Source organism: Drosophila sulfurigaster, chromosome X (assembly GCF_023558435.1).
Source record: "Drosophila sulfurigaster albostrigata strain 15112-1811.04 chromosome X, ASM2355843v2, whole genome shotgun sequence".
NCBI classification, from domain to species: domain Eukaryota; kingdom Metazoa; phylum Arthropoda; class Insecta; order Diptera; family Drosophilidae; genus Drosophila; species Drosophila sulfurigaster.
In genome coordinates this window covers 14222744-14244440 of record NC_084885.1, presented here as the reverse complement: position 1 = coordinate 14244440, position 21697 = coordinate 14222744, and the positions used below count along the sequence as shown (strand labels likewise).

General features: G+C 36.6%; 1 protein-coding gene across 1 annotated transcript; it reads left to right on the top strand.

The window, feature by feature from the left end:
* Window positions 1–9113: 9113 nt before the first annotated feature.
* On the top strand, window positions 9114–9674 carry LOC133847839 (uncharacterized). Its single transcript, XM_062283095.1, has one exon. The coding sequence runs from the start codon at window positions 9114–9116 to the stop codon at window positions 9672–9674; it is 561 nt and encodes a 186-aa protein (XP_062139079.1).
* The last annotated feature ends 12023 nt before the right edge of the window (window positions 9675–21697 follow it).

The window sequence follows — 21697 nt, the reverse complement described above, 5'->3', positions numbered from 1 at the left end:
GAAAAATGTAGCATCTGGCTGCAATATGTTTTCTTTTGAAATATCATTACAAAATATATGAAATTTTGCATTTTATTAGATTATTTTTTATATTTTCAAAGCATTCTTTGGATTACTTCAGCTGAATAAATGTAATAACAAACATTTCAAATTGAAATCTTTATTAGAAAAACATCACTTATATTTGTTTTGATTCATTGTTTAATTTAATTTATTTGTATTATTTGAATGAAATTATTTCCACAACCAAATTCGAGCTTAGCAAGATTTAGAACTTCCATTAATATTTCACATACTTGTAATTTAACTTTTTATAAGAGGAATTTAGAATTATTCCGAAGATTACTCCAAGTTTTTTAATGTTTGCCTTTTTAATTGATTACCTTCCATTACATTGGATTTCAAATGTGTTTTTTTTTATGTTTTTGGAAATATTATTTGTGCAATTCTTTTTAACGTGTGTTGCTCATATCAATCTCATTTTGGGTAAGCTGCACATAACTTTAATTAGAGCAATAACTGTTTGGGAGTTTGCAGACAACTTCGTGCTCTGTATGACTGAAGAGGCAAGCTAATCAGCAACAGCTCGCTGCAAAAATATTTCAAGTTTATGAGACAAGAGATCGCAGCGCTTTGCTGATTAATGTCCATAAACCTTTCAACTGTTAAGCTACCGCATCCTCAATAAGAGAGAGAGAGAGAGAGAGAGAGATAGAGAATGAGCGGTGGGAGGAGAGGGAATGTAGTTCCATCAATTTGCCATAACCCATGCTTATGTGTGACATATGCTCATGTCTCACACCTCGCCCACGCCGAACGCACAGCTGTCGTGTTGCTTATAACGCAGACGACACCGCAACGGCCATAAAGTGTCGTAAAGTGCATTAGAGCGCACTTGGCGAAGAAAATGTCGAGAGAGAGAGAGAAAGAGAGAGAGAGAGAGCGAAAGGGAGAGAGGGAGAGAGACAGTAAACAGCAGAGGGAGCGCATAAAAAAATAACTAACCGGAAATCAGCAAAGAGTAACGAAAACAACAACAACACCAAAGCAATGCAAATGCCACCCTCTTGAAAATGGTAAAGAAAATGCCTTGCATAAATATTCATGCGCCCACAACAAGGAGCCAGAGCGAGAGAGAGGGAGCGAGAGAGAGAGAGCGAGAGAGAGGCGACTAACACCTACGGCAACGAGCCATGGGGCAAAGGCGTCGCTGATTCCGCATACTTTATGCCATTTCTGATTGTTTATTATTGCGACATACACACGGACGGAGCAGCAGCCGCTAGCCAAGCTGCAACAGCAGACAAGGAGAGGGGGCGAGGAGGGAGTGACGCAACGAGAGAGGTTCCAGCTGCCAAGGCAGAAGGCATTTAAATGCCTGGGAACATTTATTGGCGTGTTTTACGCGCCATAAACTGAAATTCATAAACATTTTATGCACTACATGTGTAAATGTATCTTCGTCGCTCTCTCTGCAGCAACATCTCTCCCTCTCCTCTCTTCTCCTCCAGCACTTTCCTTCTCTCTACTGACTGCAAACTGCATCTGCATACATGAACAATTCTTTTGGGCCTGCCAAAAACGAGAGACACATTTTTAGCTGTTAGTCAATGCGAAAGTTAAAAAAGATGCCCAAAATATTAAAATCACACATGAGTTGCGTGGGTGACTCGTAAAATACTCTAAAGAGAATGTTTACATAATGATCAAAGAGAAAATTGATAGTTCATTTAAGTAGTTAAATGTGAAAGTAATTTCAAAATATCTATAAATAAAGGAAATTCAATTACATATGCTTATGAAATATAAGCGTAAACGTTTTAATACAGTTCTTGATATACCAAAATATTTAAAATTTATAAGTGATTGATCTTTAATTTCCATCCTTGATCGCTTTTAAACATTATATTTATAAAATATATAAAATCGCGAAATTGCGATTAGAAAACTATAATAATAATTGCTCTCCTACATATAATATAAATTCCGAATTGAGTGTTGTGCTAGCTATAATATTGTACTTTCTATTTAGATGTAATTGTAATAAGTAAAATCAAAATATACTATATAATAAGCAAAATGCACTCCACAAATGTCACTAACTGTCGCACACTACACATATGCTCGGCGAACAACTTGGAGTCGAACATTTTGGGTGCTGCAGCGAAGGAGAAGCATAAAGCAAAAACAAAAGTAAACGAAAACGAAAAACGAAGAAAAAGAAAAGGTAGCATACTTATGTGCGCAATGCTGCAGGCATTGCGAAAATGCGGCATAAAAATTCATTTTATGGCTTGCGTTTTTATTGCCGCTAGGCATTGTTTCAGTGTCAGAGTCCTTCGCTGTGACCCGGTAATTGTAACAAGCGTTACAGTTACAATAAGAGTAAGAGCTGTTGTTGCTGCTGCGTCTTCTTGTTGTTGTTCTTACACAAAATGTTGCGCATACGCCGCATGGGCCTCATGCATATGCAAACGCCACAAATGTCGCAAAGCCAGCAGTAGCTGGCAAAGTGGCAAAGTGGCAACTGGTGAATGGAAAGTAGCAAGTGGCAAATGGTAAGTGGCAAGTGGCAGGCAGCAAAGTGGCAAGCAGCGAGCAGCAAGTGGCAAGTAGCTTGTGTGTGTGTGTGCGTGTGCGTGTGCGTGCCACTGATAAGCGCATTATGAGCTTGAATGGCTTCGATTGGCATTGCCATTGTCCTTTTTTGGCATCTTTGCTCATTTTGTATCGCGTTTGCAGTCAATTTTGCCTGAAAGGCGCGATAATTGCCTTCAAAGATATCAACGCACAGCAACAATACCAAACAAAAAAAAAAGGTCAAAAGGACAAAGGCCAAACACACACGAACTTAACTATATGAAAGTGTATATAGTATATCAATACGAGTTTATATGTATGTAGTATTTCCGTAATGCAGCACCTGGCCATTCAATTTCAAAAAAAGGAAACGGCAAATGGGCAACTCGACTCTCTCTCTTTTGTGCTATTTCATTGCGCACAGGCCATGAAAATTGTTTTCATTTCCAATTATTATTTTTATGTGCATTCATTGTCTCGCTCAGCCCTCCTTCCCCCGTTTGGACCACGCATGTTTTTATAGCCCAACGCTGAATCAGCAGAAAATCACAAGTGCCCTTCAATGTACTTGATTAATTTGATCAAGCTTCAGACAAGAGTTTTCCTCCATCCAAAAAAAAAAAATAAAGAAACACTCCCACACACTCCCTCCCAACTCCAACTCCATTTCCATTTCTATTTCCGTCCGTCACCTCCATTGCTGCCCGTCTCCATGTCAATCTTCTTAGCCTCAGCTCTATCTCAATTACCTTCTTTATATTAACAACAAACAGTCTTGTTGTTGTTGCCCGACTTGGGCATGACTTCATGCCGCTTACGTGTCGCATATGGAGGGGCGGTAGCGCTGAATAGAATTGAAACAAATTTGAACATACCCCAGGCAATAGGCAATGGCAATGGCAATGGCAATGGGATTGCCACACAACTCGATACAGAAACAGAGAACCCCAAAACCAACTTCGCACATCTACATAAAGCAGCAACAAAATCAGAACATCAGTTGCTGCTGAAAGGGAATGAAGATGGAAATGGGAAACGGGAATGGGAATGGGAATGAGGTTTGGGACATGAGAGAGACCATTGCAAAGACAGTGTTGACAGTCGCCTACACTCGTCGCACAGTGTCCGCCATTTAATGCTAGGTGAAAATGTGTTTCACACACAAATAAATTAAGTATAGAATGCAAAAGGCAAAATGCCAAATAAAATGCTGTACAACTGTGAGAATTCATTAAATAGTTAATGTGTATTGTTTGCGTTGTGTTTTGTTTAATTTGTTTCAGTTTTATGTGTGTGTGTGCCACTAAACTAGATGTATTTGCAATAGCGAGTGTCATAGTACTTATGTGCAATTATTATTATTATAGCCTAATCAATGTGTGTTTATTTTTTGGCGATTAACTGAGGTCGTCAATTTCGTATTTTCGCTGCTTATGAATTATGAATTAGTCAAATAACCAAATAAATCATGCGAACGTTGAAAGAAGTGTCATAAATATTTTAACGTTACTGTTGAAAAATTGAGAATATTTTAGTTAATGAGTTGAATGCAATATTAAATTATTGAATGGAAAATCAAGTAATGAAGTAATGAATGAAGTAATAGGTAATGCCATTAATAATTTATCGCATTCTGAAGTCGTTGGCTTTAACTTTAACGTAAATTTATTCTACTTGTATTCAATGATGATGATATTCTAAATTATTGCAAATAAAATACTTATCGTATTGTATTGTGATAAAGTTGGTTAATAAAATGATATACAATAATCGTGCAGAAAATTTACCCTTTATTAGAAGACTCACATATTTGTAAATCCATCTTTATTTTCCTTGTTAAGAATTATTCCTTCACTTTAAGTTTTAAATATTTAAACTATGTTTCAATGTTTCAATTGGATTCAATTTGAATTACATTCAATATATATTAGATTGTAGTACTATTTCAGTATACCAAATATAACATTTGGTATATTTTTAGTATTTTTGCGGTATATTACTTGATATACTTTGAGAATAATACAGTAATGCCTTGCTTTTATTTAAAATGGGTATTTCACAGTCGAGTACACTCGACTGCAGCTTTCTTGTTTTATATGTTTTAACTACATTGAACTTCAGCAGTTTCTTTGCATAAACTTTTGCCAAATATACAAGTATGTATGTAAATGCTTCTCTCCCTAATTGTATTAACTCAAAAAGCTGTCACTTTCATTAATGTTCAGTTTACTACACAATCGCTAAAGAGCTAGCTTTACTTTCTCAATTTGTTTGGCCACCCGTCTAGCTAATCCACTTGCTGAGTTGCAGATTGGCTGACAGATTGCGTAGCTTGGCACCACGGTGCGCTTAAGAGGCGTTGAAATTAGCTCGTCCTTCGTCGACGTTGTCGTCGAAGTCGACGTTGTCGTCGCCAGCATTTCAAGTGGCGCTAGATAAATGCTGAATTCGTGTCTGGCGGGCGCCCAACATTATTTGGTATGGATGGTAGGTGGCAGCCACCCCAATCCGATGGGGGGCAGGCTGTTTTTGGGGGCTGTTTCGGGGCTCCGCCTCGTTGCCGCGATGGTAACACGCTTTAGTGCACATTAAGACTTGTTTACGAATTTGCTTGTAACATGAAATTAATTTGTAAATTTAAAGGTTGCCAATGGGACGCCATCAAGCAGCTCCAAAGCACAGCACACCAGAGATAGAGATAGAGATAGAGATAGAGAGAGAGAGAGAGTTAGCATAGACACAGCAAAATGTGGTGAACAAGACTGCGCTGAATAGAATTGACGACACATGCACACGCAGTTTAATTATTTGTCGTACGTTTGACATCGTGACCAGGACAACAACAACAACAACAACAAGCATGAACCCAACCCAGTCAAACCAACCAAAGCAAACCAAACCAAACCAAGCCAGGCAAAACAGTCAACCAAGCAGCCAACCAACTGTTGGCTCTCACTCATCACGCCCATTTGGGAATCAGGAATCTGATGTTGGTGGCAGCGAAGGAAGGAATGAAAGACAGGCTCTGCTTGCGGTTCACTTCAAACTTGTCTTCCATATTTTGCCTTCGCTTTCCACATTCCCATTCCTATTTGCACTGCCTTGGAGTTATGTTTTTGGAGAGAGTGCACGCATTGCAATTTCCTTCAATTTGTATTTCAAGCAAATGGCAGTGTGGCATATTTCAAGACAAAGACGCTAGACAAGCTCGTACACTCGACGAAAATAATGCAGTCATATATTTTATGCTTCAAATTTAACACGACAAAATTGTGCTTCATGTTTAACATTCAAATTCATTTGTGTGCTCAAACTAGCAGATAAAAGTGATATACTATTTTTATGAAGAATGTTAATAAACAATTTAGAAATGTTGACTAATTTTTAACTGTTGAAGACTGAATAAGAAATTGAATTATATTTAATTTTGTAATTATTTACCAGACTAAATTGTAATAGATTTTTAAAAATGTTGATAATTTAATTTGAATTTTAAAAGTATTGAAAATATGTTCTAAGATATGTTGTTGCATAAATATTGTAAGCATGAACAATTTGCGATTCATTTATGTACTATATTTATGTAGTTCTCGCCCATTAGCCATAGTCTCAAAAGTGTCAAACTGTTTTTTCTCTGCGCTTTTCTTTGCTTTGCGCATCATCGTAAAGGTTTTACTGACCACTCAGCTGAATAGTAAACGTAGCAATAAAATACTAATGGCATATCACTCACCAAAAAATATGTCAAAAGAGAAGTGTGTGCTTGTGTGTGTGCATTAAAAAGTTGAATTTTAATTCTTAACGAAGAAGTTGGACGAAGTGTTAATATTACAATGGACATTTGGCATGAGGATTTGGGTCATTAAGTTTGTGTCGCACAGTGTAATAAATCTGTCAGCTCGTTGGCATTTACAACTTGAGCATTGTTAATGCTCAATGTTGTTGTTACTGTTGTTACAGTTGTTGTTGTTGTTGCTTTTGCTGCTTAGCTCTTGGCAACGTCATGTCAATTTTGATCCTTTGTGCTGAGTTCACGATTTGAACTGAACTTCGACTTTCGAGTCACTTGTATTTGCATGGGGTTGAGGTTGAGGTTGATTCTAAGGCTGAGGCTGAGGCTGAGGCGTTGAGTTTGATTTCATCAGCGGGGACTTTGATTTGCCACTGTGTGCGGCTTGTCTTGGCCTGTCGCTGATTTAAATTAAATTCGTCAGCAGCAACAGCAACGGCGACAGCAAATGCGGCATGTCAATGCCAAAGCGCAAAGCGCCAACAACAGCAACAACTCAAAAAGTAACAAAACAACCAACAGCAAATAAAAGCCTGTTCGCCATTTTGGCAACTTCCGGTTTGCTGTGTTGGTTGGCCAACTTTCTGTGTATGTGTGTGGTATATAGTATATAGGATATATAGTATATATGGCAGCTAATATATGCGCGCTTTGGCAAGCCCAAACGCTTCATTAAAAGCAACTCACGACTCGCTGTTGAGGGAGCTGTGAGTTTCCCTCTCTTTTACTTTCTCTCTCTCTCTCCCTCTATCTCGCTCATTCTCTTTAAAGCCTTTGCCCATTTATCAACTAATGGCCAAGTTTGCGTGTGCTGTGCATAAAAACTAACTACATGCCGTCAAGTTTTTGCCGCTGCCGCTTAAGCTACTTAAAGTGAACTTTAAACATGAAACAAATCCCCAACGAGCGGAACTTTGGGGGCTGCCTGTCATTGCTGTTTTTTTCCTTCTCGATTTTGGAAGTAGGGGAGCGGGGGATAAAAGTAAAGTTGTAGCTTAAGTAAATAGGAAAAGAAACAGGCGCAAAGAACACGTTGATACTTGCCAAAGAAAAAATGTGTCCACCTCAGTCTTCAGTCTGCAGTCAGCAGCATCAACATCAACAACTCAATTCGTTCGTGGAGCACGCTAAACGTTTTTAAATTCAATTTGCAAACTTGATGGCTAATGATGGTGACGATGACAATGACGATGATGATGATGATGTTGTTGGAGCAACAGCCAATCAAGCAACCAAGTGGCCACACTTGAATTGACAAGCATAAAGTACTACTATAAACGTGGTCAGCTGAGAAGAGTTGCATGTGTTCACTCTTTCTCTCTCTCACTCTCACTCTTTCTCTATCTTTATCTCTATATTATGTATGTTGCTTGGCAGGTGCTTTTAATGGCCGAATAAGTACAAACTTTAAACATGTCAAACGTCATCGATGCTAGATTATCGAGAGCATCGCTCGGTTGCATCTCCTGCTGCATCTCTTGCTTGCATCCTTGTGCTTTTGCTGCTGTTTAATAAATGATTTCAGTATCCGTAAAATGCGTTTCTGCCGAGTTGTTACATCCACCTTTGCTGGCGCTCGCTCCATGACATTTACAAAACTTTTGAAATATGAACTTGTGCCAATAATTCCCTCCCACTCTTCTTCCCGTACTTTCTCTCTTTCTCTGTTTATCTGTTTCGCTCTCGCTCTTTCGCAAGTCAGTAAGTAATGCAAGTAAGCAGTCGATGACACAGCAACTCGACCGTTTCTACTTTCAGTTCCGCTTCAAGCTGCAGTTGCAACTCCAGCTTCAACTCCACCTGCAGCTGCTGCACAAAATGTTCGGGGTGTCATCTATCAACAATTTGTACATCCTTTTTATGGCACTAAGGTGCTTGCTTATCGCCATAACTTTAGTAAGCGTTTTTCACTCCGTTAAGCCCTTGCTGCCAACCAACCACATTAAAAGTTTGCAATATTTATGCGAAAATCGACAACGCAAAAGTTCCAAAAGCAGTTGTAAATATTTTATAAAATTTCGCCTCCAAATAAATAAATACTGGTTTAAAAAAACTGACTTGAAATTCAAAGAACAAAAGGTTTTCTTTTTTATTTATTAAGTGTAAATTCTGTGCAAATATTTAATTGCAAAAATTACTGTAATTGTCAGAAAATAAAGGCAAAAGGCTGTTGCAGTAATTAATTAATTTTATGAATAATACTACACTGTTTTGCTCTTATTAAAATTGGATTGAGGTTATCTCAGAGTTAATTATTTATGAAGTGTAAAATCTGTAAAAACTTCGCATTAAAAAATGGAAAAAGATACGAAACGTCATTTACATAACCAAATCTTTAAATGAAATGACAACAACTGCGGCAACAATATAGTGATAAAAATATAATGATAAAATATTAAAGAAGTATACTTTGTAGTTTGTATCGGTATACCAAATACCACCTTCAGTATATTAATTCGGTATATATTTAGAATAATACCGCGCTGTTTTCCTCAATTAGCTTTTTTATGAATTAAGTATAATTTGTGCAAACAATTGTCAATTGCCAAATATATCAAAGACTTTAAATGCATCGGCAAAAACTGCAACAAATAATGTGCATACTAAAGACTAAACTGCTCATCAAATGTTTGCTTTAACTATCAATAAAATGTCTTTGATGTGCTTGACTAGCAAATGACAAAACTAAAAATCAAAAATTTCAACAGCTTTTTTTCATTTTATTTCTATTAATTTTCTAATAATGATTGCCTTCTATTTGATGCTTTTAGTTTGCCTTCTTGCAGCACAGCAGCAAATATCGGTGAAGCCTCGCGATAGCTGTCAGCATCTGCTCAATGGACGTGTGGCCTTGCATTACATTTGCCGCAGTTACATTAATGAGGAGATCGTCGTGAAGACACATTCGAAGCTACTCAAAAAAGGCGATCCCATGACGCTGTTCATCGATGATAGCCAAACAATATTTTTTGCCACCATCAAGAAATCATCGTTGCATTCGTGCATCAAGCTACTCATCTTACAGCGCAATGTGCTGCAATGCTTTGAGGCTGCCACACAATCGATAATCGAATTTAATCGATCGCAACTCTATTGCTTTCCCTATCATTTATATATTGCTGATATGGCGATGGACAATTGTGACGTAGCCAATCAGAAGTTTCACAGAGCCATCGTTGGCAAGACGTCGCGGGCAGCTTTGCATATTGCGAAAATAGATCAAAAGATGTCTCGAGGCGTGGTGAATACACAAATCGAATGGCCAAAGTTGCTGCTCACATTGTTGCTGCTCCTCCGAATTTAACTAACTGTTTATTTAATCAATAAAACCCAAAATGTTCGCCATATTTCGTTGGTCAGTTCACTCAATTTACTGCCACTACTTGGCCATCGACTTCTTGTTCTTGTTCTTCGTGTTCTTCGTGTTCTTCTTCTACTGACTAGCAGCATTGACCACATTTGGTCACACCGCACGTATCAATCAGGATGGCATCCTGTCGAGCACATAATACAATATGCTGTGTATATTTTGGTTTGGCATCACAATCAATTTATTTGGCAACCGTATTACATACATACACATATGTATATATATATAGAGTAGTTGAGGATAATGCAATTATTATTTCCTGCTGCATAAATTGATGCCATCACCTCGCTCTCTCTTTGGCTGGCCAACCAATTGACGGGTCATAAAGTGCATGTGTCGTTGTGTGCGAGTCAGGTGCAAAAGCCACAACCACAGCCCATTAATTGCCATGAAATTTACAAGAGGCGCCGCCAAACAAACAGCCAACAACCAAGAACCAACAACCAACAACAACGACAGCCTCAAGTTGATCAAATCTTCGACTACAAATAGATTTTTCCCCGCCTGCCACCTGCTTTTTCCCACTTGCCCCCACTTTTCTACTACTCGTACAAATGACCCATAATTGTCACATAAACTGAGCCTCAGTTTATTCCCTTTTTCTCCTTTTTACTTTTTTTGTGGAGCACACATACGTTGACTTTTGTTCCGAGTCAACAGTGTGGAAAGGCACAAAACAAGCACAACAAAAAAAAAATAAATAAAAAAAAATAATGAAAATAGGAAGAGGAAGAGTGGAAAAGGGAAAATGGAATCTCTTCCCAGGCAGCGTGAAAAATTCATTTAAGCAGTCGGTAAACTGCGCTCTCATATATCATAGACCAGGTCAGAGCCCAGAGGTAGACCGCAACCAACAACAACAACAACAAGGAGAAAGCATAAAGGATTTTGGCTAGCAGCCTAAGGCTCTCACTCTTTCTGTCCTTTGCTCTCCCTCTATCTCTCTTTCTCTCTCTCTCTCTCTCTCTCTCTTCCTTGCTCCTTGCGGCTAGGCGCGCGCGTTTTGGTTCATAAATCATTAGGCTCGATTGTGTGTCCAACACGTTCTTGTTTCTAGCCCATGTTTGTTAGCCAGTCTCCTCGTTTCTTTGCCGTGGGTGGCCCTTTATATATTGCTGCCCTGGCACACACTAAATTAATAAAGCATTTGCTATCTGCGTCGTCCCCCCAAAAACTGTGGCCCCCTCTCCTCATCTTCAGCACACACACAAAAAAAATAGCAATGAAAAAATTGCAGCTCAAAAAAGATAATAAGCAATGAATTATCCTACACGCAACGAGTATCAAAATTAACCTGCCTGCTTTACTCACACACACACACACATGATGAGTGTGTTACAGCATGTGTGTGTGTGTGTGTGTAGTAGAATTTATCGCACGATACGCCTGATACTGAGAGTTGTAATTTTTCATGAACGCACACAGCGAAACACACACGCAAACAGATGACGATGAAGATGACGCTGGACGAAGAGGAGTGAGAGGAGAGAGCAAAAGAGTGAAGAGCTGTTAGAGTACAGAACGTACAACGTACAGAGAGCACTAGATGGATATGGAGCGACAATGCCAACGATGTGGATGACTTTGAGCCATCGCCAAGGAGGCGCCACAAACGACAGCACAACGTGCGCGTCGTCCACCCGACAAAAGAAGTGTAGCCAACGAGAGGCAACTAAAAAGCAAATGCCAAGATGCTCCACCGATGGCGGCAAATTTAAATTTATAACAATGCCGTCGTCACTTTCAATTAAACGGACAATTACTTACGGATGAAAATGGCTCAGACGTTATCATCAATTCTGATTTAATTACTCTCAATCTTCAAGTGAAATTACTCGAGTAATTATTGCATGCGAACGTGTGAATATGCATATTTCGAAAAATACGATATAATGTTATGAAGAAATCCATTAATATTGCTGAAATCTTAAAGTTAATCCTTCCAGTTATGTGTGTATCTGCTTGTTAGATAAATCGCTACTTGACTAATATAATTTTCATTTATACAAATTTAACATTTCATTTTGATAACTATACATTATAATAATTATAGCCGAAGGCCTTTGCAGCCAGTGCTTTAGAAATACGCTAGTTTAAGCTTTAATTATATCTAACCTTTAAAAATAAATAAATAATAATTATAGAGTTTATAAATCAATGTCATTTTTTAAAGCTTTTGTTTTATTCTAATGAAATTAAAATGTTATTGCTTGAAAAGCCTTGTCATTGCTTTCAACAAACTTAATAATTTAGTATTTAGTATTTAGTATTTAGTATTTAGTATTTAGTATTTAGTATTTAGTATTTAGTATTTAGTATTTAGTATTTAGTATTTAGTATTTAGTATTTAGTATTTAGTATTTAGTATTTAGTATTTAGTATTTAGTATTTAGTATTTAGTATTTAGTATTTAGTATTTAGTATTTAGTATTTAGTATTTAGTATTTAGTATTTAGTATTTAGTATTTAGTATTTAGTATTTAGTATTTAGTATTTAGTATTTAGTATTTAGTATTTAGTATTTAGTATTTAGTATTTAGTATTTAGTATTTAGTATTTAGTATTTAGTATTTAGTATTTAGTATTTAGTATTTAGTATTTAGTATTTAGTATTTAGTATTTAGTATTTAGTATTTAGTATTTAGTATTTAGTATTTAGTATTTAGTATTTAGTATTTAGTATTTAGTATTTAGTATTTAGTATTTAGTATTTAGTATTTAGTATTTAGTATTTAGTATTTAGTATTTAGTATTTAGTATTTAGTATTTAGTATTTAGTATTTAGTATTTAGTATTTAGTATTTAGTATTTAGTATTTAGTATTTAGTATTTAGTATTTAGTATTTAGTATTTAGTATTTAGTATTTAGTATTTAGTATTTAGTATTTAGTATTTAGTATTTAGTATTTAGTATTTAGTATTTAGTATTTAGTATTTATTTCTAACTTGAACTGCTGCTTAAAGAAATATCTCCTATGTTTTGTTTTTCTTATGTATTTATTTGAACTTGAATTGATGCTTAGAAATTTGTATTTTGCCTGATTCCTTCTTTCTATTAATGTCTTCATTTATAGTCGTATTTTAAGTATGCTTCTCTAATGCTCGTATTATTTTGTTTCCAAGTTCTTTATTGAGATCATTCCAGCTGAGTTTGCCGCCTGTTGTTTGCACTCGCATGTGTTATTTATCAGGTGTGTGGGCGTACGTGCGTGTATAGGAGTGTATGTGGGTGTATGCTGGTGTATGTGTGTGTGTGTGTGTGAAATCCAAGTAAGCACTTCATGAAAGGATAAGCTGTTTTTGTTTTTGCTGGCAACACTTTACCGTCGCGAATGCAGCACAGCACAGCACAGCACAGCTCAGCACAGCACACACGGCACATTATGCAAGATTAATTTGTGATGTCGTTATAAATAAAAGCTCGAGCATTTTATAACTCGCCTCAACTTGTCTAAATGGCGGCCACGCATACAATTGCCAACGCTTCTCATTTTAAACCAAACTCGAACTCTTTTTCCCCTTCTCTCTCTCTCTTTCTGTATTTATTTTTTTGCTGGCCAGTTGTGGCATCTTGCTCTTGCCACATTCCACATTCAACTCGTACTCGTTGTCATTCTATGTGTGTGTGTGTGTGTGTGTGTGTGTGCGGGGAATGTGTGTAGTGTCCACGTTGTGGCACTGTCGACATTGCGGTCTGTTAGCTCTGTTAGGTAATATGTGGTATTTAGATGCACAAACTGGGTAGAAAATAACGGGGTGAAAGGACAACGTCAATGGCCAACGGCATGAGCGAAAGAATAATGTTGCATTTTATTTCTCTCGACAGTAATTCGCGCACGGAAAGCGTTTTGTTCACATAATCGGATTTGCAGCCAACGAACATACAATGACAACGAGTCACATTTGGTTCTCGTGCTGAAAGAAGTCACATTTATTTTTTATTCATTTTTCGTTATGCTCCAACTAAATGTTTAGACAGAGAAAGGGAGAGAGCAGCAGCATCTGCTCTGTCAATGTCCGGTTGGGGATATTCGAGTACTTGCATCACTCAATTACACTTTCGCCGAAACAAAACATTCAATTAAAGTAAGTACATATCTTTAACTTGACTCGCTATTCTTGCCACGCCTTTCTCGTCTACTTGCAGTAGATTAGCTTTCTCAAGAACGACTCTTAATGGACACGTTGACAGTTGAAGGATTTACTAATAGGGTTGTCATTATTATAAAAGCTCTTCATTGGAGTGCAGATTAATATGCATTTATTCAAGCTAAGCAAACATTTTATGCTGGCTGTAATTTAATGCTTACTTTCAAGAGAAAATTGGAATTTTAAATTATAAAATTTTATTTTAAAAGTTAGAGAAATATGTAAGATAAATTCATGTTAGTATTTTCATATTGTCTATAGATAAATATTTAAATAAAATCTTTAAATATTACGTAATAGTGATCAATAAATAAATTCTCAATATAGGGAAAATAATAATAATATGTATTTTTAGATGTTTAAAATTGAGTATAAATTTCGAGCTTACTATGGTTACCTATTGTCAATTTTTGGTAGAATGCCAACGGATTAGGCTTGTTAAATGAAGCAGACGGTAGACGCATTTAGCTGAATTATCCATATGTTGATTTGCCACAATTGCATGCAACTAAATTGTTGTTCGGCGCATTTAATATGCACTCGACGCATTCAAAATTAACAAGAATTCCGACAATAATGCCAACAACAATGCAGCCATGTAATATGTAATGGGTGGGGAAGAGAAGGGGAAGGGAATGGAAACGCGAAGCGTCGCGTTGAAAAATGCAATGCATTTTCAAATACATATCGAAATGCGTTTGGATTGTCTGGGCAAACATTCGTGTATGCATAAATGAATAACTGAATAACTATGTGAGCACTCACTATAGACCATATAATAAAGTATGCAGGGGTTGCAACAATATAGTTTTAATTTAAGGCCAAGACAAACGATGAAGGGAAGGGTCAAAGGACTAAACGGGCTATCTCAGCAGCGTTCATTCAATTAGCCCAAGTGAGGATATCAATCAACGCGTGCTCTTTTGCTCTATAATCAATAGCTGAGTGTGAGTTACGCTGTCTCTCTCTCTCTCTCGCTCTCTCTTTCTCTCCCTGTGCACTTCGAGTAAATGAGCGACAGTTAGTTCAGGGGAAAGAGAGACGACAGATGCAAGCCATTTTGCTGGACCACCTGGCGACGACCTGAAGGCACATTCAGCACTTTTGCAATTGCCTTGGCGAAGGACAATCTATTTGGATGAGCTTGGCAAGCTGAACAAACTTAAACTCATTCTCCATCGCTCTCTCTGTCTCTGTCTCTGTTTCTACTCTCTATTCTCTATTCTATGCTCTATGTTACCTGTTGTTCTTGTTGCATTTATCAATTTGTTTGCACACTCATCAATATGTTGCCTGGCACACTGCTTGTCCATGTGTGTGTATTTTTCATTAACCTGGCAATGAGCGAGGATGCTTTGTGTTGGTTGCGTGTTTAATTAAATGTGCATGAAATTTGTGGCTAGTTGTTGACGAGCGTAATGCAATCAAATCCACTTTTTAGCTAGTTTGTAGTGAAAATATTACGCATACGATACGTATGCTCTTGTTTTAGCACATTGTAAAGATAACATATTTGCACCCATTAAGAAACTTCTTTTTCTCCCATTTTCGTTGCAACATTAAATCATATTTCGTAAAATGGCGTATTATAGCTTTGAGAACCTTTTCAACATTTTGAACAATTCAATTTACTTTAATTAAGCGACAACAACAGTAAAAACAGACCATAAGTAAAAGTTGGAAAACGCTCAACTATGAAAGTACTTTAAAGTTGTCACACTCGTCTTCCTTTTCCCTTTTCTCTATCTCTCTCTCTCTCTCTCTCCCTCTCTCTGACACGGACATCATAATAAGTTTTTCACTCAGCTGCTGTCGCGGGTATATGCATTAGACTCCATGCTCTAAACTTTTATCTAATTAATTTTATAAGTCAAAAAAGACTGCGTTACTTGGCAGCGTCGCGAAAGTTAATCAATTCAACTACTACACATTCTGCGTAAACAATATGACAACAAAAGGCAAAAATTTGTGAACATTTTGGTTTATTGCGAAAACACAAAGTTTGTTTTAGACTTTAGTCAAACATCTAAGTGTCTAGCAAATTATCGAAGGAGTTAAGGCTTATGTACAATTAAGTACCAAGAATATGTGAATTTGAATTCTTTCTTTCTCTCTTCCTTTACTCTTGCTAATATCAATTTCTAATAAAACGGATAAATAACAAAAAATTATGAACAAAAGTATATATTTAGCATGATATAAATAAAGCTATAACTAAAATGTATTTTAATGATGATTGAAATGCTATTAAACAATCCTTTTTTATTATGATATATTAAGTGAGAAATAACAACACAAATGGAAGATTCATTAATCTTAACTTACAACATAATTGCATAATTTGTTTGAGCAAAGAAATCGCCAAAACTTAAGTATTTATTGGGCTGTAATTTCCCTAACAATATAAAGTATCCTTTAGCTCGGCATTTCCTTTTAGCCTGCAGATATTTTTCGTTTGTTTTTCTTTATGCACTGTTATCCCTTCGTTTTGATCATTGAACAACATCAAGAGGGACGCCGATGTTGTGTTTGCTTGCGTGTATAAGTGCGGCAAATCGCTTGTTATTGTTGTGTGCATTGTGCAACAAATTCTTTCTCTCTCTCTCTCTTACTCTTTCGCTCGGACCTTCCCCCGGCAATTGCTGTACTCCCCTCGCTAAAAGTCCCTTGAGTGCAATTGCAAAAGTTTAATTGCTTGACTTCGCCAGTCCTTTTGTGCTAAAGCTGTCCAGCTTGTTGGCTTTGGCAGCGTATTTCGTTTCGGCTGCTTCAGTCCGATACTGTTCGTGGTCAGCTCTCTCTTTCACTCCCTTGTTCCTTGTCTTTCTCTCTCTCTCTTTTTCTGCCTTGGCCACACACTTCATTCGAGGAGTGTTTTTTTTTTTTTTTGGGGAAAAGTTTTTCTATGCTGCAATTGTGCATCTGGCGAAAATTTAAAGAAAACAAAATGCAAAACACAAAACGTGACAAAGCAGCGGCAAAATGCGGGCAGCAAATAGCAAAATAATAAAATAGCAAAATACAAAAATACGAAATACAAAATATATGTGCAACTGCAACATGAAATGCAACAAATTGAAATAATTGTACAAGTATAGGAGAAATATGTAGCATACTATATACTACATATATGTATATGCAGCAACGACACAGCAGAAGCCAGAACCTAAAGCCTAGAGTCTAGATCCTAGAATTCGAGGCCGGGCAGGACAAGTACCGAGTCCGGGTAATAATAAAAACTAACAACTTGCAAATTTGCATGGGAAAAACAACGCGACGGCGACGGCTGCATGTGAAAAATGGAAAAGCTTGAAAAGCAAAAGCAACGGCAACAGCAACAGCAACAGTAAACAAAGCACAAGAGCAACTGCAATTATTTAACAATTTGTACGGCCGAAGTGCTTCAAACTTTTGCTTAAATAATGTGTACTGAATTGTTGTAGACTTTTTTTCGTTTTTCCATTTTTTTTGTATTTGTTGTATTTACTTTTGTTTTCTTCTCTCTGTTTTGATATTTGTTGTTCTTCACTTTTTGTTGTGCACATATTTTTCTCTCCTTCACTCTCTCTCTCTCTCATTGTTTTATTGACATTTTCAGTGTAGGAAAATGACTTTTGAAAATTCTTTTCATAGTCATAGTTCTGATCAAAAAGCAACTGCTTTACGCTCGGACAATGTCTTTGTGTATAGTTTCAAAAATGAGCCACATATTCGCATTTTTCTTTTGTTTAACATATGTTAGAATTTTCATTATTTTCATAAAGCAGACAAATATTTAAATCTTAATTGCAAAGCTGCAAAATAAGGCTAAAGTTGTCAGATAATAGAAAAGTGAAATGTATTTCTTCATACGCAAATCGTATTGTATTTAAGCTCCAAAATTCGTAGTGTAGTACATCAATGTAATATGCTTTTGCATTGGCTTTGGCTCTGGCACTTCATACATCACAGGTTATAGCCCTCTTTAGCTGTTTAGCTACTGTTGCCTCACAGTTTTTGCTGCTTTAGCTTCTTTGTTTTTCAGTTTTTTGTCATGCCCCATTGCATTATGCGATCGCACAAATCTTAAGCTGTTGGGTTTGCTAAACCAACTCGTTTGTTTGCTTGCTGCTTGGCTCTGCCTGTCCATGTCCATGTTCCATGTTCCTGTCTAGTCTCTTGTTTACAGATTTCCCCTCTCCGCCTTGTCGCCTCTCACTCTCTCACTATAGTCTGCTTACTTGCCTGGGCAGAGAATTCAAACTCAAACTCAAACTTTGTCCGGCAGCGTCAGCTTTGCAGTGATTTTGTTATTCTTGTAAAATATGAGCTTGAATTAGGCACACACACACACACACACACAAACACACACGCCAATCACGTTTGCAAAAACACACACCAAGTCACACATGGCAACACAATACTGCACAGTGGTGCAAAGAGATTAGTTTTCTTTCTTAAGTTTAGCGAAATTAAGTCACACAATATTTATATAATTATCTGTATTATTTTCTCATATTTTTCCCTTTGCACCAATCAATATCAATAAGTGCATTTATGTGCACATTTCACATAGCTGCATATATTAAATCAAAGTTAAATCAGTTGCGAAAAGTCCGAATATATTTAAAAAATGATCTTAATTCATTTATTTTTATATTTTTTCCTTTACACTATTTGATCAACAACATAATTAACTAAAAATTAATATGGTATAATATCAATAATTGCATTTAATTGCACATTTTACATAGCTCCATATATTCAAAAAGAAAATAAGTTGCTAAAAGTAGTTTTAATTGCTCTAGATATGCATTTAATTTTATGCTTAGTAAGTCGGCAATAAAGTCTAAGGTGTAAGGTGTAGCAAAAGCAACTTCGAACTGTTCAAATTCCCAATTTACTTGCCCATTTCAGTTAAGGGCATATTCAATTCAATTATTTTGTTAAAGATAAACTGCATTTTTATTGAAAATTTGTGTTATATAATTTATTAATGTTATATTATAGGTAAAATATCTTTTCAAAGTTCATTGGTTAAAGCTGCAGCTAATTGCAGATATTTTTGGATGCACTGCAAATGCGGTTGGTACCACTGTGCGGTGTGTGCAGACATACAAATTTGCGCAAAGTTTTATATTTTCTTGCCTGAAGATTTTGGCCAGCATTTTCTATATATGAAGCCAAGAGCTGATAAAAAAACATGTGAAGTGTAAAACCTACAAGCACCGGCATTTCCCTGCTGTGTAACAGCCATAGAGCAGGAGTACGAGAAGCGGGTATAGAGAGGGAGAAAGTGAGAGGGAGAGAGAGGAAAGTGGTTCACAGAAGGCGCCCAAGAGCACATATGTTCTGGTCCTGTCGGGATTTGCTCTTTCTGGCGTGACACTGAAGGTGTGTTTGTCAAATGTGCACTCATTTTGTTGAAAAATTGAAGTATATGCATGACTGCTCTAGTGCCCATGTCTGTGCGTGTGCCTATGTGGGTGTCACACTCTCTCTGCGTGCGTGTCCTCGAGTGTGTGTGTGTGTGTGTGTGTGTGTGTGTGTGTGTGTGTGTGTGTGTGTGTGTGTGTGTTAAACAAAGCTTGAGGATGTGTGAATCCTTTTAGTGTCTTTGCAGATTTTCTTAGATTTCCGGTCACTTCCCTAATGAGTTTTACAATGTGAAGCATAGAAAAATTTGTTGACACAACAGTGCCACGCACACCACATCACACACACACACACACAAACACACACACAGAGAGTTGTAGTAGGCTTAATTTAATTTCCATTTTCATATGCATGCAACAAATTGCCATTGAGCCAAGTCCTTGTTTGTCTTCATCTCTGTCCTTATCGCTGCCATTGTGCTCCTCATCTCTGTGTCTGTGTTTGTCTTTGGGTTTTTGGGTCTCGGCTGGTCTAAGCTATCATTTGTGCATATTACGACGAGGCCAAAAGTTTGCAACGCACTAGTCAAGTTGACGGCATTTAAGTGCTTAATTTACGTTGCTCAAATTCAGTTAGCAGCACTTCACTTGCATTAGTCCTCCATCTCGCCTCGAATCTCGCAGCCAGACTCAGAGTGACGCAAAGAAGACTGCAACTAAGACAACTCTGGTCATATCTTAAGGGAATGTGCCAGGAAGAAGAATTTCAAGTATCTCATAGATAATTAGACATGTTTTTCCATGTTTGCCACTCAAGTGCCTATTAGCTGATAAGCATTTAAATTGCGTCTAATTTGCAGCCGCTTGTCAACGCAAAGTGAGTGCAATTGCTCTGACGACTCGACTCAGATTATAGAACACATTGTCTGGCCGGCCACACCAGCTGACAACAGTGTGCAAAGTAAATTTGATTTGCTAATTATTTATTACATGTTTAATTCTTGCAGGCGTTCAAAGATGTACAAAACGTGTTTAGGGAAAAAGTAATTGAAAATTGTAAAGAATTGGCTTCAAATTGTACAAGTTATTTTATAGTATTTTCGTAATTATATAATATCTTAATTGGTTTATATTTTAGCTACAGCAATTGTTATTAAACTTCAATTGTGCTCTTTAAACTCGAGTACAGTCGAGTGTGCTCGACTGTGAGATACCTGAAATGCAAGACAGTGCGGTATTCGTTTTGAAATATACTAAATTCATATACTACAAAAATAGTAAAAAAATATACCAAGTGCTATATTTTGTAAAGTAATATAGTATTATATTATACTGTTATTATATTTATTATATTTCTATATTTAATATATACTATAGAATATAGAATATACCAAATTGTCAGCCAAAGTAACTAAGATCCGTAGAGTTCGTAGTTCTTTAATTTAGAGCAAATTCATCAAATATGTAGGATCGCATTTTAATACGGAATTTTTATTTTATTTATTTAAACATTTCATTTGTATTCTTTAGAATACCTAACAAATTTCCCTTTATTTTTGCGGTTCTTATTATTCTAAAAAGGTTCAACAAATTTAAAAACAACAGACTTAATGCTTCGTCTGCCATTTCGGGTTAATGACTTCAAGTAAATCACAGTACAGCATATAGTTGAAAAATATTAGGTCGCTGCGACAATGTAAGACCACAAATCTCATTCCAATCGGGATAAGCAGTGCGAATGTGAACGCGAATGTGAATGTGAATGCCAATGGCAACTGCCATCGATTACCGGTGTCACGCGGCGTATGAGTAATTCAACAATAACTCAAATGGTACGTGGCAAATGGCTTAGTCGCGCACAATTGAGCCGAATAAACGAGAATGAGACCCACCGACAACCTCAACCATGAGTTGATGTTTGGAATGCACAAAATACGACAGAAAATACTCGCAGTAAAGGCGAAATAAAATAATTTATGCATAACAAAAACAGCAACAACAAGATTGTCGAGCATTTTGCATCAATTGCGCACAAAAGTTTTGTACAAATCGAACATTTTATTATTTGCACTTTAAATAATAAATTGTAATTTATGGCGAGCATTTAAGTCCAACCAATAGAGAGAGAAAGAGAGAGAATTCTCAGTAAATGCGGAGTTGCAGGCAATTTATGGATGATGCAAATCAAATACTTTAAAACTGGCGTGAATTGAAATGTGGCAAATAAACTGATAAGCTGAGATAAGAATAAATAAATGCTAAAAAGAATTAATTAATTATGGCAAACTTTAATGATTCTGATTGATTTTTTAATTAAAACGTCAATGAACAAAATGCCAGTCCGATTGAATCTTTTTTTTTATGAATAATTCATTCCGATTTATGCACAGATTGTGTGTGAATAAATTTCCTAGTATTCAATAATGATTCGATAGGGTATTCAATGTTCATATA